Source organism: Bos indicus, chromosome X (assembly GCF_029378745.1).
Source record: "Bos indicus isolate NIAB-ARS_2022 breed Sahiwal x Tharparkar chromosome X, NIAB-ARS_B.indTharparkar_mat_pri_1.0, whole genome shotgun sequence".
NCBI lineage: Eukaryota > Metazoa > Chordata > Mammalia > Artiodactyla > Bovidae > Bos > Bos indicus.
Genome location: NC_091789.1, coordinates 18,323,978 through 18,349,220, shown reverse-complemented (window position 1 = coordinate 18,349,220; position 25,243 = coordinate 18,323,978). Strand labels below are relative to the sequence as shown.

Genomic DNA, 25,243 nt, shown 5'->3' with positions numbered 1-25,243 from the left:
GGTTGATTCCATACCAGGGCAGGGTAAACACAAGGCAAACCTGTAATATCCCATGGTGCCAGGAAATAGGAAAGTGCTTGGGAAAGGGTGGGATTAATGGGAAGATGCACAGCAAATGTTCCAGGGGAAAAAATGTGCAATAGAAATGAACCTGTGATTTATGTTCAAAACTCTCAAATACTGTCATAATGAAAGGAATAGGAGAAAAAATGTTAAGAAGAGAAGTTCTACTGAAAAGTTACCAAGTTTGAAAGTCACTTCAGTCATGAATCATAATGAGGAGGCTCATTATGATGCACACTCAGGCTGTATAAAGAGAAAACTTGAAACTTAATTTGGCAGTTTTTATTAGTAATGCTTGAAGTTACAAATAATAATGAAAAACCATTAAAAAATCATTACTCTTTCAAGTGGTTTGAAGTATCTATAAAATTCACATTTAAAAATGGCAAAGAGCACACACAATCCTTCATGCCAGAAAGTTATTTTGTCTGAAGCTGCCCACGGGATCATAAAATAAGCCAGCAGAAAAATTTGAAGATCACATTAGAAGAACTCTGTAATCATCTTTGAAAATGCTTCCCAGTGCCAGAGGAAGTCAGTTTGCATTCTTAAAGATCAGCCATGACCTCAAAAAAGCACTTTAATGTACAAGTCATTTGGAATTATTACCTTCAATGAGCTTAATATTTTCCTCTATGCTCTCAGTGTATTCATTTCCACTTAAGAGCTGAGTGCCAAAGGTTAAGTGGCAGTGAATGAAGAGCCAGGTTCTGGACTAAGATTGCCTGGGTTCAAATTCCTCATCTGCCACTTCTAGCTGTGTGATCCTGGGCAAATGATGCAGCCTCTCTGGGCTTGCATTTCTTTATATGCAAAACTGGGATAGTTAAAAAAACCAACCCACCATCATAGGGTTTATCATAAAGATTCAAAATGCTTAGTATGGTTCTATTGCCTATGGTGATCATTCAATAAAAGATTAATAATAAATAGGGTTTGGGGGTTTTGTGTGGGCCTTTTTTTGTTTGGGTTTTTTTGTTCAACCTGAACATGTTTTGCTTCTTATTCTAGGTAATTCAGATACAATTTAAAAATATTATATTTATCTTTTTACTTTCTATCATTTATTCAACAAATATTTATTGGGCACTACAATTTGGCAGGCACTGTTGTAGGGGTCTGGGATGAAGCAGTGAACCAGACAGTCCAGGTCCTGCCCTCATGGAGCTGATGGTGTACCACCGGAGACAGCCAATAAATAGAGAAATAAAGGAAAAGCTCCACTCGGCAGGTGCTTTTAAGGGAACAGCTCTGCCATAGGCCATGTGGACAAGGTCAACTGCAGTTGGACCCAGGTCTCAGATCAACGCCCCGTGACCCTCCCAGGAACATGGTAAACAGCTTTGTGAGGCGCTGTCCTGAGGCTATTGGTTACCCACCTCCCAACCTTGAAGGGGCTGCCTCACAAGGCAGTTTCTGGTCCTTCTCCTTGGTTCCCGAGAGGCATGGGGCTTCCAATCTTGCACCACTGAGGCTACAACTGAGGGCAATACAATCATTTAGTTGGAGTATGGAGCCAACCCCACCATGACAGGGCAACCCACCACTTGTCATCTGTCCTCTCTGGTTTGGTGCCATCCTGCAGGGACTGGGGATGCAGGAAGCTGACATCGTGCTGGGATCTCGCCTACCCTTTGAAGTAATAAACTCTGCAGCCACCTTGGGCTTTGTTTCCTCCCCACCCCAATCGATGGCAGAGTGGCAAGTCCCGAGTGGCAAGTCCCACCTAGCAGCTATGGCAGTAGTTGCCATTTAGGGACTGCCTGACCGCTTGACAGAGCTAAGTACCATGAGGAGATTAAAACAGAGGTAATGGAGAGAGACTTTGAGGCTATTAGGCAGACCAGGGACAGGTCCACCAAGGTGATGGGTGAGCTCATCTGGGGGAACAGAGTAATAGGCGGAAGGAACAGCAGTGTGAAGTGAAGTGAGACAGGAGGCAGAGGATAAATGAAGTTAGAGGAGCGGGCAGGGGCCGATTTACCTGGGTTGGGAAGATCCCCTGGAGAAGGAAGTGGCAACCCACCTCAGTATCCTTGCCTGGAAAATCTCATGGACAGAGGAGCCTGGTGGGCTGCAGTCCATGGGGTCGCAAAAAGTCAGGCACGACTGAGCGACTAATACTTACTTACTTTTGCAGGTCTGCGGATAGCTTGAGTTTTCAAGTGCTAAGAAGGCAAGCGATATACAGTTGACGCTTGAACACAGAGATTAGGGCCGCTGACCCTTCAAGTAGTCAGAAATCTGCATAGAAGGTGTCAGTTCCACGTGCACAGATTCAATGCACAGCAGTGTGTAGCCCTGTAGGTATTTTTGGTAACACATCGCTGTATAAGTGGTCCACACAGGTGAACATCGTTATTCAAGGGTCAACTGTAATCTGATCTGTAGTTTTCAAAAGATTATCATCCAAAAAAGAGAAAAAAAAACACGTAAGAATGAAAAAAGGGTGTCCAAAACTATGGCAACCCACTCCAGAATTCTTGCCTGGAGAATCCCATGGACAGAGGAGCCTGGTGGGCTACAGTCCATGGGGTTGCAAAGAGTTGGACATGACTGAAAGCAGGGGCCTAGCACTCTGGTGAAATATGCTCAGAGTACTAGGAGCCTGGTGCTGGGAGCAGCAAGGTGGGGAAGAGATAATCCACCCTTGTAGGAGTTTGGCTTGAACTCTGAAACCAAGAGCCACAGGAAGGATTTGAGCCCTGTACACACACATACACACACAGCCCTATCAATACTCACTCTAGAAAAGATTTAAATTAGGATCACTTAGGCATAAAGGACAGAAATGGTATGGACCTAACAGAAGCAAAAAATATTAAGAAGAGATGGCAAGAATACACAGAAGAACTGTACAAAAAAGATCTTCACGACCCAGATAATCACGATGGTGTGATCACTGACCTAGAGCCAGACATCCTGGAATGTGAAGTCAAGTGGGCCTTAGAAAGCATCACTATGAACAAAGCTAGTGGAGGTGATGGAATTCCAATTCAGCTATTTCAAATCCTGAAAGATGATGCTGTGAAAGTGCTGCACTCAATATGCCAGCAAATTTGGAAAACTCAGCAGTGGCCACAGGACTGGAAAAGGTCAGTTTTCATTCCAATCCCAAAGAAAGACAATGCCAAAGAATGCTCAAACTACCACACAATTGCACTCATCTCACATGCTAGTAAAGTAATGCTCAAAATTCTCCAAGCCAGGCTTCAGCAATATGTGAACCGTGAACTTCCTGATGTTCAAACTGGTTTTAGAAAAGGCAGAGGAACTAGAGATCAAATCACCAACATCCACTGGATCATGGAAAAAGCAAGAGAGTTCCAGAAAAACATCTATTTCTGCTTTATTGACTATGCCAAAGCCTTTGACTGTGTGGATCACAATAAACTGTGGAAAATTCTGAAGGAGATGGGAATACCAGACCACCTGATCTGCTTCTTGAGAAATTTGTATGCAGGTCAGGAAGCAACAGTTAGAACTGGACATGGAACAACAGACTGGTTCCAAATAGGAAAAGGAGTTCATCAAGGCTGTATATTGTCACCCTGTTTATTTAACTTATATGCAGAGTACATCATGAGAAACGCTGGGCTGGAAGAAACACAAGCTGGAATCAAGATTGTCGGGAGAACTATCAATAACCTCAGATATGCAGATGACACCAGCCTTATGGAAGAAAGTGAAGAGGAACTAAAAAGCCTCTTGATGAAAGTGAAAATGGAGAGTGAAAAAGTTGGCTTAAAGCTCAACATTCAGAAAACGAAGATCATGGCAACCAGTCCCATCACTTCATGGTAAATAGATGGGGAAACAGTGGAAACAGTGTCAGACTTTATTTTTCTGGGCTCCAAAATCACTACAGACGGTGACTGCAGCCATGAAATTAAAAGACACTTACTCCTTGGAAGGAAAGTTATGACCAACCTAGATAGCATATTGAAAAGCAGAGACATTACTTTGCCAACAAAGGTTCGTCTAGTCAAGGCTATGGTTTTTCCTGTGGTCACGTATGGATGTGAGAGTTGGACTGTGAAGAAGGCTGAGCGCCCAAGAATTGATGCTTTTGAACTGTGGTGTTGGAGAAGACTCTTGAGAGTCCCTTGGACTGCAAGGAGATCCAACCAGTCCATTCTGAAGGAGATCAGCCCTGGGATTTCTTTGGAAGGAATGATGCTAAAGCTGAAACTCCAGTACTTTGGCCACCTCATGCGAAGAGTTGACTCATTGGAAAATACTCTGATGCTGGGAGGGATTGGGGGCAAGAGGAAAAGGGGATGACAGAGGATGAGATGGCTGGATGGCATCACTGACTCGATGGACGTGAGTCTCAGTGAACTCCAGGACTTGGTGATGGACTGGGAGGCCTGGCGTGCTGTGATTCACGGGTTCGCAAAGAGTCAGACACGACTGAGCGACTGATCTGATCTGATCTGATCTGAGGCTGCTGTACTGAGAGACTGTGTCTGTTGGTCAGGGGAAAGGGGGACAAGAATGGAAGCTGGAGTTCAAATCAAATCGAATCGGAGGTTACTGCCATAATCCACAGAAGAAATCATGGCCAATTTGTCCGTGGCAGCCTTTCCTCCACGATTTTGGCAACTGAAGCTCAGAGGTAGTCTCTTCTGTGAAATGTGCTTAGAATGGATGTATATAATGTATAAAATAATGTATATAAATAATTTAGCACAGCATCTGACATATATTAAACCTATTAAATAGTAGCTACTACTGGCTTTGCCAGTTTCATTCCTGAAGCCTCTGCACCTACCTTGAGAACTCTCTTACAGGTTCTTGTGTCTTTAAAAAATGCAAATACAATCTTATCTCTCTCTACTTAAAAACCCTGAAGTGCCTTCACCCTGTGGAATGCAGAAAATCCACCTTCCTGGTCACAGCCTACTGGGTGGTCCATGGTCTGGCCTTGACCTTCCTCTCCAATCTCAGGGCCTGCCTCTCTCCTGGCTCGAAGACACTGGCTTTCCTTCTTTCCCTCCAACCCCTCAGATGGTTGTCACCACCAAGCTCATCTCTTCATGTGGCTGGTTTCTCTTCCATTCAGTTGCAGCTCAACCACGACCTTCCCTAACTGCCTTATCTAACATCCACCCCTCAGCCACCAGTCCCTAACACATTGGTGTTTTAGGTCCTTCACAACCTGCCACTATTGGAAATTATTTGGTTTGCTGTCCCTCTCCCCAACTAGAATGAAATCTTTGTGAAACTAGGAACCTTGCCCATCTTTCCCAGGACCTAGAATATTGTAGATGCTCAATATATTTCTAGGATCTCAAATGCAGGGAAGGACATTACTTGATTAACTCTAGCCTAGCTCAAGAATTAAGGTACTAGCCCTGGTTATCTATAAATCTTTTACACGTGGAATTAAAATGGGGACCTACCTATATTTACAGGTATGATTCATAGATTATAAGCATTCACAATATGGGAACATATGAAAGCTTTGACATAATGAATTTTCCAGGTTGCTGAGGTGTTCTTCTTTAAGCACCAACATTTCCCTGGATGGCAACATTCCTAAAACAGAGTCTGTGTTGCCCTAGCTCCTAAAATCAAGTAAATGAAATTTCATTTTTCCTTCCTTATGAACATTCCTTATTGTAAGAGGCTGAAGTGAAAGAGCAGCCCTGAGGGATTACTGAGGTGTGACATTTATGACCATCTGCTCCAATCCTCAATGACTACATGGTCCCGGAGCCTGCAGCTTTTTCCTTTTAAATATTCTTCCTCTACCTTGACAGGCTGTTATCCTAAAAATTACTGCTATTCCTGTCAGTATCTCCCCTCCCCTTTCTTATAAATGTGTTAGGGGAAGCACACTGATTGAAACCGCCCACCCTGGCCAGGCACCATAGTAACTTTGCATGAGTTGTTTTATGACAGGAGATCCTGATAAGGAATACAGAAGTAATAAGCCACCACCAATCGGAAGAGTTCGGGAAAGGTCGAAAGGAGACACCGCGTGTCTGTCCACTTCCCAGAATCCCTCTCGCTAGCATCCGTCTTGGCTGAGCGATGTGTGCGCCACCAGGAAAGACTCTGAATTAAAGTGATTGGCCAAAGACCACTCGGAAACTAATCCCATCACCATAAAACCCGAGACTGTGAGCCACGCGGCAGAGCAGTTCTCCTGGGTTCCCTTGCCCTACTGCTCTCCACCCGGGTGCCCTTTCCCAATAAAATCTCTTGCTTTGTCAGCAGATGTGTCTCCTCAGACAATTCATTTCTGAGTGTTAGACAAGAGCCCAGTTTCAGGCCCTGAAGGGGTCCCCTTCCTGCAACAGAAAGAAGAGGGTGAGGCAGGTGTGCAGTGGGAGGCAGGATGCAGTGGTGAGTAGGGTGGCCTGGGACGCCTGGTTGGGGGCACGTGGTGAGGAGAGGACTTGGGAGGCATCCTCTTCCTGATCCTGGATGCTACACTCACAAGGTAACACCTCAGACTCACAGGTCACGAAGATCAAATGAGATAACAAAAAGTGAAAATATTTTGCAAACTAGGAAGTTCTAGGACTATAACACATTATTATTCATTATCATTCAAAGTTCCCTGTAGGGAATTACAGCAAACTTTTTAAGGCACAAATACAGCTGGATGGCCTACAAGGTTGCTAGTTCATACCTTACCTGGAGCAGAGAAGCAGTGAAGAGTTTTGGCGTAAAACTTACCTTCCTGCTCCCAGAAAACAAAAAGTTTTGTTGTTGTTCTTTAGTCAATAGAGTATTCTCTACCCAAAGAAGGTAGCAGTCTATGTTTGAAAAGCTGTGCAAGTGTAGGTGAAGTTGTGACTGAAACAATTTAACAGAATTACAAAAGAGAGAGCCATGTTACTTTATTTTTGGTTGCCCCACTCAGTTTGTGGGATCTTTCTTCCATGACCAGGGATCGAACTTGGGCCCTTGGCAGTGGAAGTGCGAAGTCCTAAGCACTAGAGTGCCAGAGAATTCCCTGAGCCGTGTTATTTTAGCATAGGAAAACATAATAAACTATATACTATGTGTCTAAAATCTAAGGCCTCTGAAGAAGGTCTAGCTCCACCAACCCATTTTAATAGATAACCATTATTTGCTGTGTTTGGTCAAGATTACAATTAAACTATCTACTAAAATTTAACAGACAAGGAAAAGGTAGCCAACAGAAAACTAGGTTAATTTGTAGAGAAATGACAGGTATGCATAATTTCCTTTAAAGAGATAGCCTTTATTTGAAGGATTTTTACACTGAAGAATTCAAAAATGGTAGGTTTTTGGAACTTACTGACCTGTATTGAAAAGGAACTGTTGACAAAGATTCACCAGAAATGATCTGAACAAGCAAGAAAATATAGTTAATACTACCGAAACCTACTGAAACACTTGCGGGACATGCGGTCTCTCTGACACAACAATGCCTCAAAGTGGTGTCGTGGGTACGAGACTGCCTCTCGCTACTTTCCTAAGCACACAGTAGCATAGGGAACAATATTCAGTCACTTCTGTTCTTTCCTGAACATATAAAAGTTAAAATACCAATTAAAAAACTAATATATTCTTCTCTTCAAATGTTTCTTACACATACAATTTCCATATTTCCAGTCAATAGTGGTGTGGTTTAAGAGCTATTTCATTCACAAGTCAAACAACAATCTACCCAAAGGGAACTGATAGTCTTTAGGCTCGTAGTGCAAATGAAGAGTTCGGGAATGCAGCAACTGACATTTCTAAAATACAAAACAGATCAAATTCTTAGGAGATACATGCAATAAGCTCTATTAAGCAGCTGGCCACAGAACAAGAACATTGGATCATGTCACTGGTGATTTCACTGGGACGCCAGGTATTTCCAAACTCAACTCGGACTCTCATCTTAGGCTTTGTATTTTGCTTTTCCAGTTTCGCTAATGACACACACGTGCTATAAAATAAAAATTGAGAAATTTACATTAGAAAAGTATCATCTGAAGTAAAAGGCAAGAACAATATTTGGCATGTCTTCTATGAACAGTATTATGCTGCAGGGGTTTTAGTGAAACCAACAGAGGTCTGTGTGCCTTCCCCATCTTCCTCACCCATGCTCACAAATGCATTCTCCAGATTCCTGCCTCCAGAGGAGGAGGTGGGTATTTGAAGGAGAGTGACTTGAGACAGAAACTAGTTCCTTTCTTTCTTATGACCACATCCATCATCTGAAATAATAATGGGACGGTTATTGTGTATTAAAGCTGTTCAACTGTTGAGCCAGCAAGAAGTGTCACCCTCGCCTGGCCAAGTTCCAGCTCTAAGGATGTCTGTACTTGACTACAGCTTTATGTGACTAATGGGAACCATCAGTCTGTTCAAATTATGAGGTGCTGGAAAGAGAAAACAAGTCTTCCCTTTTGTAAATTTTTATATGGGTTCTGAAAACTGAGAGTGAAGAAAAGAAGCATTACTTACATTCAAGTCCCTGAAGTATTCATTATAGTCAAGGGCATATCCCACAACAAACTTGTCTGGAATTTCAAATCCAACAACTAAAAAGAACCATAATTCATCATTCAGATACAGAAAACATCACTTTCAAATCTAATATGTGTAAACATTCTCTAAAGTAACTCTAAACCATTTCATATAAAACTTGTTTGGGTTAAAGATGGTTAAATGATTGACGAAAAGTAATTCACTTACAGTCTGGTTTATATCCAACACTTCGAGGGGTCCTTTTCATCAGCAAGCTGTTAATTATAAAATGTGACATGTGACACGTGGAGACACCAGAGGGCATTACAGAAGAGAACATGTGTGTTCTGCAACATGGTTTCATCTGCTGTTTAGCCTGCTATGGTCAGTTTTCACAAACTCAAAGAAAGACTGTGAAATGGAGAGCAACATCACAGGGCTCGCTGGGCAGGGGCAGCAACGAGTTCACACTACATATGGGGCCCTTGACTGATCTCCACCTGGGACAGAAGGGACTGTTCTGAGAGCTTCCCCCTGACTACCCACATGCCCATCAAAGGGCAGCTCATTGGGAGGATGAATGGGTGGGGAATGCCAATGAGCAAAGATGATAAGATAAAGGCTCTTAGTCCCAAATCCCCAGAAAACAATCCCTAAGCCACAAATAAGTGGCTTACAAAGAGGCACTTTAGCCAAAAAATAAATAAATAAACTACCACCCTAAAGGAGCTGGTATTTATTTTGGAGAGCAGAAACTGCTGGTAGGATGCGGCACCTCTACAAAAGCTAATTTCATAACCCAAATGCTGCCTGCAGAATTTTTTCAGCTGTTAAAAAAAAAAAAAAAAAAAAAACCTGTAATGGTTCTTTGAAAGTCTTTACATATGATAAGGGCAGTCCCAAAAAAACTCAAGATTTCACACCTTCAGAGATAAGTATATTAAAAGGGCTGGAAAGGACCTGCACATCAGAAGTATCTGGGAACCTTAAAAAATACGTAACAGAACTCAGATGCCCAAGCCATACCCCTCACCAATTACATCTGAAGCTCAAGGGAAGGGACTTTTAAATTCTCAGGTGAGGGACTTCCTGCTCCAAATACAGGGGGTCTGGGTTTGATCTCTGGTCAAGGAACTAGATCCTATGTATCAGAGCTGGGAGTTCACAATGCCACAACTCATGATTCCACATGCCACAGCTGGGGATCAAGGATCCTGAGTGCCATGGCTAGGACCTGGGGCAGCCAAATAAATAAATCAAATAAATAATTATTTAAAAAAACTCTCAGGTGATTACAATGTACAGCCTAAGTTGAGAAGCACTAGCCTAAACCTTAGACTCCAAGAGATCATAGTCTAGTAAGTCCTTCGTGATTCTCCTTTCAGTAATGAGAGGAGACACTTGGACTCAGTTTTCATTTAGAAAGAAAATAACAAATCGATCACAGCAAAACCCCTTCCATCTACCTGAACTCATTCAGGAACAATCCAGAAAAGGTATCATTAAACTCAGTGCAAGCTGTACTAAGAGCTCAGGGGAACTCAGCACCTTATGTTCCTATAGATCTGAATGAAATAATTGGAAGTTACAAAGAAATGCACAGGGAGGATCCCTGCGTCCTTTCTCCAGTGTCCTCCAATGAACATTTCACATAATGTAGCAATTACCACAACCAGGACATGGACATTGGTGGACTGACCTTGCCCCGATCTCACCAGCTTTGCAGGCTCATCTATGTGTAGTTCTAGGCAACTGTATCACACGTGTGGACTCATGTAACCACCACCACAATCAGGATACAGAACTTTCCATCACACATGGCTTTCTCTTGCTACCTCTTTATTTATAGTCACCTCCAAACATCACCTCCTAACCCTTGGCAAACACGAATCTGTTCTCCATTTCTACCATTTTGTCACTTTAAGAGGTTGTGCAAACGGAATTATACAGTATGTGCCCTTTTTAAGATTGGCTTTTATTGAACAGTCCCTTGATCCTCCTCCAAGTCATTGTGTGGATCAGTAGCTTGTTCCTTTTTAGGGCTGAGTAGGATTCCATGGTAGGGTGGACCACAGTTTAACCAGCGACCTACCAAAGGACATTTTCATTCTTTCCAGTTTGGGGCTATTACAAATGCAGCTGCCATGAACACGCACACATGGGTTTTGTGCGGATGCAAGTCCGCATTTCTCTGGGAGAAAAGCCCAGTGTACAGCTGTTGGGAGCTGTATGGCAGATACAGGTTCAGTTTCTTAAGAAACTGCCAAACTGGTTCCCAAAGTGGCTGCAGCATTTGACATGCCTTGCAGTTAATAGTTTTTATTTGCAATTTAACTTTGAAGTTAAAAAGCTTTCTAGTCATTCTTAACCCTGCTCTGAATAAAAAGAATAAGCTTTATGTTTCCTCTCTTTATGCATAAAACACAAATACACATACACTACACAAACAAATGCACAATATATCTGTGATATTAAATGTAATGGCAAGGAAGAGATTGAGAAAAAAAGGTTGAAAAACAACTGACTTGGGTCAAGTCCATCACTAAGAAATGACCTAGGTATTCTTTGACTACTTCACACCTCCAGCAACAGGAAATACCTCTCTCATGAGGCAGTCTTTCTCAGTTTCTCAGCATATTCCAGGAGAGAGGCACAAAAGAATATCTAGAGAAGTACATGCCATGGTAGGTTGACATTTAAAACCCTAAAAGCACGTAGACAAATAAGCAAGTGCACTGACTGGTTTACAGGAAATTGCTTAGAGCACTAGAATGCATCATTTCTGCACTTCCATCATGCCTGTCCCAAATCCTGATGATAAACTTGCACCAGCTATCAGAAAAGCCCCAAAGGACAAACTGCAGACATATGACTCAGTGGAAGGCTTACTCTGATTCAAAGATGTTCAACAAATACTTTGTTCCTTTAAGACAGGTTTATAAAAACCAGATAATCATTTAGGGGAAAAAAAGGCAGATCACTATCTGACCCCTACACAAAAATTGCAGATTGGTCAAATTTTTTAAAAAAATGAAAAAAAAATCCACACAGGAATGTCAGTCGACAAAACACTTAAAATAGTACAGCATAAACTCAGCCAGGTTTCTGGGTTCAAATCTCACCTTTACAGTGATCCAGCTCTGTGCTTTTTGGATAATTCCCTATGCCTTGCTATCCCCATCCGTGAGGTGGGACTAACAACTGACCTCAGAGTTGTCGGGGGGTGGGGGGGGTGAAACTCTAATTAGGGATAAAATAAACACAGGTAGAATAAAGCAAAAACCAGACAGCATAGGTAGGACCAGGAGGTGAGGCTGATCCAGAAGAAAGGAAGCAGGCACTGTCCATTTTCAATGTAGTTACAAGATGCGACACACAGGCCCACTGCGTCACGTGACTGCGGGAGCTAAGGCGCTTCAAGGCCTACCCCTTCCCTCCACCTCCTTACTTGTCTTTAGGATCCTTGGTCTCAGTTTTGCAAAGTGGCCCCAAACCCTCTGCCATGCTACCCTGGACAAGTTGGTATCATTACTATATTGTTGGAAAACCAAATATTAATAACATAAGACAATAAGGCAACTGCACTGAAAGGCTTTAAAACGTGACGAATGATTTACAAGGACATTTACTGAGTCTTATTTGAGATTACATTACTTTTTGAAGATAAAACTAGAGTTGAAAAAATTTACCCTTACAAAGAAGCAAGTACTCTTTTTTCAAATGAAGTAGCTTATGTCAAAATGTTATATACATACCTCGCAACCTTGACCATCTTTGGTTTATGCTTCTTGACCAAGGCAAGCAAAGTCTGCATTGTCTTCCCAGTGTCAATTATATCCTTTCAAAACAAAGAAAAGATATTTAAATGGCAAATAAAACCGTCACAGCTTTAAATTCAGTCATTATACAAACACACACAAAAAACCAAAATCCCATGTATAACTGGAATAACGCCATTTTTTTAACTGCAGTTATTCTCACCACAATTCATACTGAGATATTCTGGAATCTGAAAATCAGTTGGCTCTCAGCAAGCAGTAGGAACGCCAGTCCTCAGGGCTGGATTTTATAGGCACCAAGAGGTCAATGACAGCTAGTTTAAATATATATGCAAGTATGTACATGCATATTTTATTAGAGAGTTGTGGTTGCTGCCCTTCATTATAAGAGATTAGATATTTTTTCATAAATTCAAGATGAGGATGCTTTCCTTCCAACTCTTAGACACGGGTGGTTAAAAGACCACACTGAGAAACACTGTTTTATATCATCTTAAAAGTATCCAAGGGACTTCCCTGGTGGTCCAGGGGCTAAGACTCCACATTCCCAATGCAGGGGCCCGGGTTCCATCCCTGGTGAGGGAACTAGATCCTGCATGCCACAACTTAAGATCCCGCATGCCACCACCAAGACCAGGTGCAGCCAAGTAAATAAAGACTACAAAAAGTATCCAAAATATTAAGATTTTACTATATAGAATGACTTTACATGAAAGTGAATTTTAGCTATTTAGTCAAAAGTAGGACATTATTCAAAAGAAACCCATCTCTAATTGGGAAAATATTTCTTCAACCATAACCCTAATGTTCTTTTGTGAAAATATTCTCTACAGATGGTCTAAAGCAGCGCTCACAAAATGAAGCTGTAAGTCATCAGAAACATCAGGGCTGGGGATTTGTGAAAAATACAGATTTCTGGGCTGTGGTAGACAGACTCTGACTCCCGCCCCCTAGTGGACACATCGAGAATAATCCCCTGCTCCCTGAGTGTGAGCAGGACTTGTGAAATGATGGAGTAGTCATTAGGTTGTGTTACACAAAACGGCTGGAGCAGCCTGGAGAGACATTCGGCTGGTTTTGAATAAGTCAGCTGCCATGTGAGAGGGCCATGTGCTAGGACATGAGGATAGCCTAGCAAGAAACTGGGGCTCCCAGTCTCGCAACCACAGGAACTCAGTTGTGCCAACAATGGGAATGAATTTGGAAGACAGTACCAGAGTACCATGAACCACAGGTGAGATCAGAGTCCCAGCCTTGATTCAGCCTGATGAGACCTGGGGCAGAGGATTCAGCTACCCTGAACTCAGGCTCCTGATCCCTGAACCCTGAGATAATAAATGTGTGTTGTTTTAAGCTGCTTAGTTTGTAGTAACTTATTAAGTGGCATCACCCTAGACAAAAATGAATCAATCTGAAGTGGAATTAGTGAATCTGCATTTTAAAAAAGCAACCAGTTCCCAGGGATACTCATGTACACAAACCGTTTGGAAAGAGTCTTACTTGTTTATTTACTTTTTTAATCTATAAGCTAAAATCTAAGAACCCTGATAACAATAAAAAAATGAATTAGGGGTTACTGGCGGCTCAGATGGTAAAGAATCCGCCTGTAATGCGGGAGGCCTGGGTTCAACCCCTGGGTCAGGAAGATCCCCTAGAAAAAGAAATGGCAACCCACTCCAGTATTCTTGCCGGGAGGATCCCCATGGACTGTAGCCTGCCAGGCTCCTCTGCCCATGGGGCTGCAAAGAGTCGGACATGACTGAGCAACTAAGCACATGCTGCTCTTAAGCCTTACACCATTTGACACAAAAGAGTGAGAATTTATTCTATATAGTACTATGATGAGTAATTTGGCAATAAGAGTCAAATTGAAAATGTACAAATTCTACAACCAAGTCATTCCACTTCTAAGTGCCTGCACCCGGAAGGAACTGGAACACATGCACACGGGACCTCACAGAAGGATGCTCTCAGCAATCCTGTCGTAGTAGGAAAACCTGGAAGCCAGCTCCCTATTTGTAGGGCAACAAACAGGTTCATTCATACACTGCAAAGTTATGATGGATTTTAAGGTCAAGTAACTCTATATGTCTCAACATGAATAACCTCAAAACCAATTCTGAGTGAGAATAACAAGTTGCAAGAGAGAACATATAGAGACTATGGGCTTCCTTGATAGCTCGGTTGGTAAAGAATCCACCTGCAATGCAGGAGACCCCGGTTTGATTCCTGGGTCAGGAAGATCCGCTTGAGAAGGGATAGGCTACCCACTCCAGTATTCTTGGGCTTCCCTTGTGGCTCAGCTGTTAAAGAATCCGCCTGCAATTTGGGAGACCTAGGTTCGATCCCTGGGTAGGGAAGATCCCCTGGAGAAGAAAAAGGCTACCCACTCCAATATTCTGGCCTGGGGAATGTCATAGACTGTACAGTCCATGGGGTCACAAAGAGTCGGACACAACTGAGTGACTTTCACATGTAAATTATCAAAAGATATGCTTTGTATATGGTTATATATATGCAACAGAAGCATAAATACATGGATGGGAATGATATATGTAATTTTAATTTTTAAATTCCAAGCCAAAAAGAGAGGGGTAAGATATATACCATAATGTTTCCACTATCCAATTTAACTTAAAAATAAATTACTAAATACTTCTTACAAACGATCTCATTCCCTTATAATACAAGCCCATCACTAAAACTGATGCAAAGGAATTTCTTTCCCTGGGTTACCTTTAGGACTGCATATACCAAGTTAGAAAATCATAAACACCATATTAAAAATATGTAAAACTTACTTCGACAATCAAGACATTCTGGAAGAAAAAGAGAAATGAAAATCAGTACAATGAATCAGACAGTGTTTCCAATTATAGTTTAAGTCACATCATAACAAACTCTAAGGATTTCTCCAAATTCTTGTTTTAACCTACTTTACTATATCAAACCCTGATTTAAACAAATGGGCCATCTGTTGGGATTTGGAACTCTTTAATATAAAATTTTCACTGCAATGGAATTTTTAAAATAAAATTTGACCCATATGTTCAATTTTTTAAAAGAGTTTCCATTACTTAAACAGAATAATCTTGGGCAAGTTGAAAAATTTCTCTGGGCCTCAGTTTCCCATGTAGAAATACACTAATGTGTATTCCAACTCCAACATTCAAAAAACTATAATTTGTACAATAACTCCAAAATCATGCATTTAACTTACCATATGGAATCCTATTAAAACCCCCATTTTCTTGGTAGGCTGAAATTGATCTGCATGTGCTCATATTCTTGGACTAAACTAAAAAAAGATATCAATGCTTCCTGCTACCATAAACCCTTATCCCAATTTCTACCTCTTAGAATTTTATAGCTGAAAGAACCCTTAGAGGAAATACTGCCTTAACTGTCTAAGGTAGAAAAGAGTCCTATCTATTCTTGGGAATGAGGTAGCATTTCATATACTGATTATAATCAGTCATAAGAAGATTCATGTATATTATTTATTTGTAGTCCTCATTTCTCTGTCACATACCTATAGCATTAGGTATGATGTTCTCTATACTTTTCTAAGTCAGTGGTTATCAAAGAAACATTTGAAACTTTTTAAACCTCACCTTATTTAATCTGTAATTTTATAACTGCATGTATTTTATAATATACATTATATTACTACAATAGTTCATATACAACACTCTCTTTCTCATATTACAACTAATTTCTCTCTTCTCAAAAGACACTGTAACCTAAATCTTTAGGAAAATTGAATATACAGTTGACCCTTGAATGACAAGGAGGCTAGGGACACCAACCTTCCACACACTTGAAAACCATATATACCTTTACAGCCAACTGTATCACAGTTCCTCCATATTCACAGATTCAACCAACTACAGATTGTATAGTAGTGTAGTACAGATTGATAGGAAAAATGTGCATATGAGTGGACTCACACAGTTGAAACCCATGTTGTTCAAGGGCCAACTGCAATCAAGTAATGAACCAATAATTGTTTCACCACCCACCATGTGGTTTGCTCAGCATTTTCTCTAGCCCAGCTAGCACATCTGAAGGATAATATTTTCCCATCAGTAACTTTGGCTCACTGATGTGGCAATCAGAACCATGGGATGGAGTTATAGTTTGAAAACAGCATTGAATTATGAGACAGAAAAACTGGAGTCTAGTCTTGGCTCTAATACTAAGTAGCTGCAAAAGCTTGTCTAAATCATAATCAAAGACTTTTAGTACTATGAGACAGTTTACACAAATCAAAGTCTAGAGAGATTAAATATTTGCCACACAAAATTATAGTATTCAGAGTATGGTATCATTACTGTTTAAAAAATAAAAGAATGAGAATTACAACCATTATTGAGAGTTTATTTTATATCAAATAACTACCTCTTTACTTAATAAATGAAAAAAAAAAAAAAGAGGCTCAGAGGTCAAATGATTTGCTTAAAGTTATAAAAATAGTCAAGTGGATAGACTTGAGAGGTTTTCAGGGTTCAAAGCCCATATTCTCAGCTACTAACTAGAAAAAAAAGGGAAAACTATTCATAGAGACAAACTGAAATAGAAAGTCTAAATAATCCATAATCTCACCCCTAAGAAATAACTTCACCCAACTTCTGCATCTTAATTTTTTTCCACAATAAATGAGCTTACTCAAAGTTATTTCAGAAGCAAAGAACTTGTAAGATCACAGAGCTATGCAGTGGGACAGCCATTAGGTGGGAAAGGCAAGGTCGAACGGAATCAGAAAGCTTTGAAGGCTAGGTCCCTTCCAGCACTAAAAACTGATTCTAGGAGTAAGGGCTTCAAATGACTTCTAAATATGGACAAAGCATGCTGAAAGGGAAGGAGGATATGTCTGGCAGAAAGGGAGAAGAGTCAACAGATTACAATTTCTCCTTTGAAGTTTTCAAAAGATGTTGAGGAAGACAACATTAGTTTGGCATGACCCTGATATGGGACCATAGAATTTGACACAAGTGTTGTATGTTAAAATTGCCTTACAGATACTCAGTCATGTAAGTAAGCTATAAGCATTAAAATCTAAAAACCAGAGGAAGAAAAGAACTTTGGAGCTACATAGACCTAAATTTAAATTCAAGTTCTATCATTCGCCAGCTTCCCTGGTAGCTCAGATGGTAAAGATTCTGCCTGCAATGAAGGAGGCCTGGGTTCAATCCCTTGGTTGGGAAGATCCCCTGGAGAAGGGAATGGCAATCCACTCCAGTATTCTTGCTTGGAGAATCCCATGGACAGACCATGGGGTCGCAAAGAGTCAGACATGACTGAGCGACTAACACTTTAACTTTCTTTCACTCTGCTGGCAGAGTGACTTTGGACAAGTCCTTCAACCTTTCTGAGTCCTAAGTTTCTTGATCTATGAAACGAGAATGATAATATCTACCTCACAGGATTCTTGTGAAACTTTTATAAGTTTATGCCTTTATATTTGGTACTGCATCTATCAGCAAAAAAAATAAAATAAAATAACTGGCAGCTGAAAAAGAAATCATAGCATTCCATCATTTATCACAGGTTACTCAAAAATCATTTCAGTGTATCAGAAGAATAATATTCAAATATTTTAATAGCTCTATTATCTCAGCTAAATGTCTGTACTGGAAGATTTTTGATGTATTTAAAACTCTCTTTGCGATTCCTTAAAATAATAGTATATTTGAAGTGTTTGTACTACCAGAAACTGCTGAAAGTTCTACACAATTATTATCACTTGACCCTTTTAAGTCTCTGAGGTGGCTGCCAGTATCATCCCACCATACATATGGGAGACAGAGAAGTTAAAGAACCTGCCCAAGGTCACGCAGTTAGGAAGCACTGAGTCAAGCATTGAATCGAAGTTCTCCAGCTCCAGAACCCACACTTTCAGTCACTACATTATACTGTTTATCTTGTAAGAAACGATGTGTGATCTATTTTTAAAAAGGAGGCTTTTCCCTTCATATATTCTTTTGAAGGATCCCAAATTAGATCCCCACAGAAGCATACCAACAGTACTTGGCAACAAGAGATTTGAAGTTTAACGTTGGATTCTGTGGCCTCTTTGCTATATGACCTAGCTTAGATGCCTAACTTAGATTGTTTCCAAGGGCTAAATAACTTGTGTTTGAGTACATAAATAACTATCTAAACTGCCTCCTGGTGATGGATTGAAAGCACAGTATGACTCTTGGTATGGAGTGTTCTTTCCTTCTCCCTCAAGATACATACCTTTCCCTAAGAGGAAGTTTATCTATGAGCTTGCCCCAAAAAATGAGAAAAACATCAAATAAACAACCTAACCTTACACCTAAGAGAACCAGAAAAAGAACAAGATACATACCTTTCCAGTTAAAGTTGAGAGATCATCTCCACCAATTACTTTTATGTCGCCTGTTGACTGGTCGTTCTAATTAAAAAAAAAAAAAAGGTATAAATATACATGTATATCCTTCCATATAATACACACACATTTCAAGTTATCAAATGGGAACTAGGAGATTTAAGAAGTTAGCTATCTCATGTCACAGCATTATGATACTCTAAGAATTATGTTTCTAGAAATGAATGACAAAAAATTAAGAAGTTCTAATTAGCCATTACTGATTTGATGCTTTGAAGAGTCCTAAAAATGGCGCACACGCATTTTTGAGTGGGCAGTATTACAGCAGCCACCCATCTTCAGTCTCAGGAATTTCTGAACCATGAAAGAATTTATTAGCATGACAGGTGTCTGGTTCTGGCCCAGGACCATTCCCATGAGTCAATCAAACTGTAGAGTCTGGTCTATATCACATTCAACTCCAAAGATATCTCCCTCAAAAGTCTAGCTGAGGCCCAGGCCATCTTCAGCACAGTCTGGGAAATCAGGTCTGATCAGGAGTCCTTTAAAGCATACCTCTTAGGCTCCAAGTTTTCTGCTATCATAGAATCTAGTAAAAACCATTAAGGAGTTTCAAAAAGGAACGCTCCACACCCACTCTAGCTGGTGGTGATAATGATCGTAATTCAGCTGTGCTGGATTCAAGACAGAAAACTAGTGAACGAACAGTGAATGAAAGAGCTTAGACTTGCCCTTCCAGAGAGCAAACCATACCAAAGTTCTGCCAATTATAATGGTGCTGTAACAGACAAAGAGATCAAGGAACAGAATGGAACCCAGAAACAGACCCAGAAGCACATGAGGATTTAGTACATGATAAAGATGGCTATTTCAAGTCAATAAGAAAAAGAAGAATTATTCAATAAATGGTGTTTCATCAACTAGTAATCCATTTGGGAAAAAAATAATGTATGATCCCTACCTCATAGCATACACAAAAATAAATTCCAGATGGATTACAATCTAAACATAAAAAATAAAGCCATAAGCAGACCAGAAGAAAATGCAGAATATTTTCACATTCTCAACAAAAATTGGAGACAACCAACATGTCTATTAACAGGGAATTATTTAAATCAAGGTCATCCACGCAGTGTAATACTGTGCAGCTATTAAAAAGAATCTGACAGTCTGTACATACTGTCCTGAACAACAGTAACTAAAACACCAAGTTGTAGGGAAATGTGCTGCCCATGAAGCCATTTCTGTTCAGCATTTTAAAAAAGCTTATAACTGCAATTACCTCTGAGCAGTGACAAGGGATAAGAAGACTTTCTACTTTTACATGTAGGAATACTTGAGATATTTTGGGTTTGGTTCCAGACCATCACGATAACATGAATGTTGCAATAAAGTAAGTCACACAAATTTTTTGGTTTCTCAATGGACATAAAAGTTATATTTACACTGTACTGTAGTCTATCAAGTGTGAAACAGCATTATGTCTGAAAAACAATGTACATTCCTTAATTTTAAAATACTTTATTGCTAGAAAATGTTATCATTTATATGTGGAATCTTAAAAAATGGTACAAATGAACCTATTTACAAAACAGAAATCGAATCAAAGATGTAGAAAACAAACTTAGGGTTACCAGGGGTAAGGGGGGAGAGGGATACATGGGGAGGTTAGGATTGACAGATGCACACTGCTATATATAAAACAGATCATAAAGACCTACTGTGTGCAGTGCAGGGAACTCCACTCAACACTCTATAATGGCCTCTATGTGAAAAGACTAAAAAAAATGGATATACGCCCACGTGGGGCTTCCCAGGTGGTGCTAGTGCTAAAGAACCCGCCTGGGAGACAAGATGCGGGTTCCGGAATTTGCCCTGGAGGGTGTGGCAACCCACTCCAGGATTCTCACTTGGAGAATCCCACGGACAAGGGAGCTTGGCGGGCTACAGTCCGTAGGGTTACAAAGAGTCCCACACGACTGAAGCAACTTCATGCACGCACGCATGTGCGTATGCATAACTGATTCACTGGTGTACACCTGAAACTAACACAACGGTGTAAATCAACTATATTCCAATAAAAATTAATTTAAAAGAAAATAAAGTAGTGACAGCAAACACTGTGGAGGATGCAGAGAAACTGGACCATTTATACTTCATGTGAGTGTACAGGCACTCTGGAAATCGTACAGGCACTCTGGAAATCAGCAGTTTCTTTAAAAATAAAACATGAAACTATGGTACAACCTCCCCCAAAATATATATAAATAAAAATTCTAACCATCATTGGAGCCTTCAGTGAGTCTTAACCTTTTTGTAATGGTAACATCAAAGATCACTAATCACAGATCACCATAATAAATATAATAATAATGAAAGCTTGAACTGTTGTGTCAATTACCAAAATGTAATTCACAGATGTAAAGAGTGCAAAAGTGTTGCTGGAAAAATGGCACCAATAGACTTGCTTGACACAGAACTGCCAAAAACCTTCAACTTCTTTTTAAAAATGCACTATAAAATGAAGCACGATAAAACAAGCTGTGCCTGAATGCTTCTATATACATGTCCATATTTGATGGCAATGTTATTTTTGAAAAACACAAATGGGCCAACAGAACACAGTGATGCAAACGAATATAAGATACAAAAGTATGACTTCCAATATAAAAAACCCTTGCATATCACTTCTCATCGCCACCTCTTATTCTAACTAACCTAAAACCTAGAGTTTCAAACACAGAATAGAAAACAAAAAGTGTACAAAACCTGAAGCTTTCAATGAGCACAACAAATCAAGGTAAACAGCGACATCTTCTGTTGAAATTTGGTATTACACTCCAACTTCAATTGACCCTTTTGTACAGAGGATAGATCTGAGAACTGAAAAGTATGGAAAGTATGAAATCATGGAAAAAACCCTGTGATCCAAAGGCGACGGTAATAGGGAAACAGACAAGAGAACTCCAAGTATGCAAGACACTGCTGCTCTGATAGATCTAAATCTCCATATTCGTGTTTGCCCCAAGGGTTTTAGCTTCTAAGGCTTCTTTGATGAAAACACAAACAACTTTTAAAATGCAGGCTAAAACAGCACATTCATTTACGAAAAATGTTACAGTCCACTGTGCTAGAGAAGGCAATGGCACCCCACTCCAGTACTCTTGCCTGGAAAATCCCAGGCTGCAGTCCATGGGGTTGCAAAGAGTCGGACACGACTGAGCGACTTCACTTTCACTTTTCACTTTCATGCACTGGAGAAGGAAATGGCAACCCACTCCAGTGTTCTTGCCTGGAGAATCCCAGGGACCGGGGAGCCTGGTGGGCTGCCGTCTATGGGGTCGCACAGAGTCGGACACGACTGAAGCAACTTAGCAGCAGTTCCCAAATCGCATACAAATGACAACCATGAATCCGTTCCCCCCCAAAGGATTTCCCTCACTCCCTCCATTCCCGTTTAGGTCAAGGTTCCCACTGTCTCCCTGCTGCATTTCACTACTGAGGGACTCTCAAGTACTTCAAACTTCATGAGATGATGGTACTGGCATGGGAGAGCCCAATCTGTCCTTAACTCAGAATGTCACTGTCTACTACATAAAATTCCCAGAGAAGCTCTTTGGGTTTACAAATACATACCCTTAGTGTCTGTGTTTCCATTTTATCAAACCTTCTTTTTTAAAAATATCTCTTTATGTGGCTGTACCAGGTCTTAGCTGTGGCATGGGAACTCTTAGTTGCTGCATGTAGGATCTAGTTCCCTGACCAGGGATCGAACCCAGGCTCCCTGCATTGGGAGTGCAGAGTCTTAGCCACTGGACCACCACGGAAATCCCTCCATGTTTAAAAAAATAAAATTTGTGGTTTCATGGGGCCAAACGTGACTACTTCCTTCATGTTCTATGAGTCAGGGTGCTTGTATAAAACCTAAGCTGCGCAAGAAGGACTACATCAAAGTAAAAATCCACAGGCAAGGATGAGAAAACACACTTTTGACCTTTCTGTTAGAGTTTCTTTACACTGTGGACAGTACATATCCCCATTCCTGCCAATTTAAACTGAACAAATTCTTTCCCCCATCAGTGTCCAATAGTCTTAGTTCAATAAGCAGGAGAAAGGCATAAATCACTTCACTTGCTTTATATATATAAAAATAGGTTTACAGAAGATAAGCTTTCAACCACATCAAAGTGGTACTTTACATTTAAACTTTAACTGTTCTGGAGAAAAAAAGCATACCTTAAAGCAATTGACTAAATACATACAGATTGAAAGCTACTGACCTCTTCTTAGAAGAGATACTTTAAGAAACTACTCCAATATTTTCTACATTTTTCTTTAACAAACTCAAAGAGCCAGCTTCTTACAAATAACAAATCACTATAAGTAATTTGCACCTTTCATGTATTAAACAGTTGGCCTAATCAAGCTACTAATCAAGTGACCTCCAAAATTAAGACTGAAACTTATAGCTTTATGAATCTTGATTATAATTGAGGAAAAAAATCCCAGAATTGGCAAAATGAATTGTCTTTGCATGCAAAACTGATGAAGAAATAATAGGAAGCCCATATCAGAGGATCCAAGTCAGTTAAAAAGTTTCCCAAGTAAGACTCTTCTGCACAGAATTAAAAGGCCTGGGTTCAAATCAAAGGCCTGCATGATCTTGGGGAAGTCACTTAATCCCTCTGCCCCTCATTGTTCTCAAATGTCTTGTTGCTGTTGTTTAGTTGTGTCCAACTCTTTTGCGACCCCATGGACTGTAGCCCACCAGCTTCCTCTGTCCATGGGATTTCTCAGGCAAGAATACTGGGGTGGGTTGCCATTTCCTTCTCCAGGGGATCTTCCTGACCCAGGCATCAAACCCATATCTCCTGTGTCGGCAGGTGGATTCTTTACCGCTGAGCCACCAGCGAAGCCCTCCCAAATGTACACTGAGATAAGTCCTAACTCAAAAAAGGTTTCTACAAGATTTAAAATCCTAAGAACAATTTCATTTTAAGGTAAGCCATTTAGTCTGAACACATCATAAATCAGGCTAATTTTTCCTTTGATTACGGCCCACAAAAAATTTACTCATCTGACAACTTTCCCTCCTGAGGCTTTCTTCTTTTTAAAAAAAATTATTTATTTTTAATTAGAAGGTAATTTGGAGAAGGCAATGGCACCCCACTCCAGTACTCTTGCCTGGAAAATCCCATGGATGGAGGAGCCTGGTCGGCTGCAGTCCATGGGGTCACTAAGAGTTGGACACGACTGAGCGACTTCACTTTCACTTTTCACTTTCATGCACTGGAGAAGGAAATAGCAACCCACTCCAGTGTTCTTGCCTGGAGAATCCCAGGGACGGGGGAGCCTGGTGGGCTGCCGTCTATGGGGTTGCACAGAGTCGGACACGACTGAAGCGATTTAGCAGCTTAGCAGAAGGTAATTGCTTTACAATGTTGTGTGTGTTCCTGCTGTGCATCAACGTGAATCAGCCATAGGTATATATATGTCCCCTCCCTCTTAAACCTCCCTCCCACCTCCCACCCCATCCACTCCTCTACATTGTCACAGAACACCTGATTGGAGCTCCCAGCACCACACAGCAACTTTCCACTGGCTCTCTATTTTACATATGGCTATTTATGTTTCCATGCTACTCTCTCCATTCGTGCCACCCTCTCCTTCCCCCGCTGCGTCCATAAGTCTGTTCTCTATGTCTGCGTCTCCACTGCTGCCCTGCAAATAGGCTCATTAGCACCATTTTCCTATATTCCATATGTATGTTAATACATGATACTGTTTTTCTCTTTCTGACCTACTTCATTCTGTATAACAAGGTCTAGATTGATCCACTTCACTAGAACTGACTTTGTGGCTGACTAACGTTCCACTGTATACATGGACCACAACTTCTTTATCCATTCATCTTGTCGGTGGGTATCGAGGTTGCTTCCACGTCCTAGCTACTGTAAATGGTGCTGCAATGAACACTGGGGTACATGTCTTTTAAAACTGTGGTTTTCTCAGAGTATATCCTCTTGGAAAAGGAAACGGCAACCCACTCCAGTATTCGTGCCTGGAAAATCTCATGGACATAGGAGCCTGGTGGGCTACAGATCATGGGGTCGCAAAAGAGCCAGACATGACTTAGCAATGAAACAACAACAAGGTATACGCTCAGTAGTGGGATTGCTGGGTCATAGGGTAGTTTTAGTTCTCGTTTTTCAAGAAATCTCCATACTGTTCTCCATAGTGGCTGTCTCATTTTTTTTAATTAAACTATTTTAGTAAAAAAAATTACTAAAAAATTGAACTCACAATAGAGAAAATACATTTGCACAGTTACTAACTGCTTTTTAAAAAAATATCATAGATCTTTAGTGATAGAAAAGGTCACTTAATATATAGCATTTTACTTTTGAAGGATATATATACACATCTTAATACCTCCTGAAATTGACATATGACAGTTGCCAGCAACTTACAGATATAACTGACAGTGTCTTCTTTCTTAGCAGTACAAAAAGTAGTGGGAAATCTTAAAATCGAGGCTATCTTAGATTTAAACATGGTATCTGGAATCCCTAGGCAATTTCTCAACTAGGCAGTAAGCAAATAAAAA

The 25,243-nt window shown here is 40.6% G+C and overlaps 1 protein-coding gene across 2 annotated transcripts in view; it reads right to left on the bottom strand.

The window, feature by feature from the left end:
• Positions 1-7,264: 7,264 nt before the first annotated feature.
• The window catches only part of HPRT1 (hypoxanthine phosphoribosyltransferase 1), a 31,368-nt gene continuing 13,389 nt past the window's right edge, over positions 7,265-25,243 (bottom strand). For both annotated transcript variants that reach the window (XM_070783894.1, XM_070783893.1), the window contains exons 4-9: positions 18,637-18,702; positions 15,083-15,100; positions 12,258-12,340; positions 8,731-8,777; positions 8,500-8,576; positions 7,265-7,978 (exon numbers count right to left, since the gene is read on the bottom strand). In XM_070783894.1, coding sequence (XP_070639995.1) covers positions 7,931-7,978; positions 8,500-8,576; positions 8,731-8,777; positions 12,258-12,340; positions 15,083-15,100; positions 18,637-18,702 — 339 coding nt within the window. In that variant the 3' untranslated portion in view covers positions 7,265-7,930. The remainder of the gene's footprint in view (positions 7,979-8,499; positions 8,577-8,730; positions 8,778-12,257; positions 12,341-15,082; positions 15,101-18,636; positions 18,703-25,243) is intronic.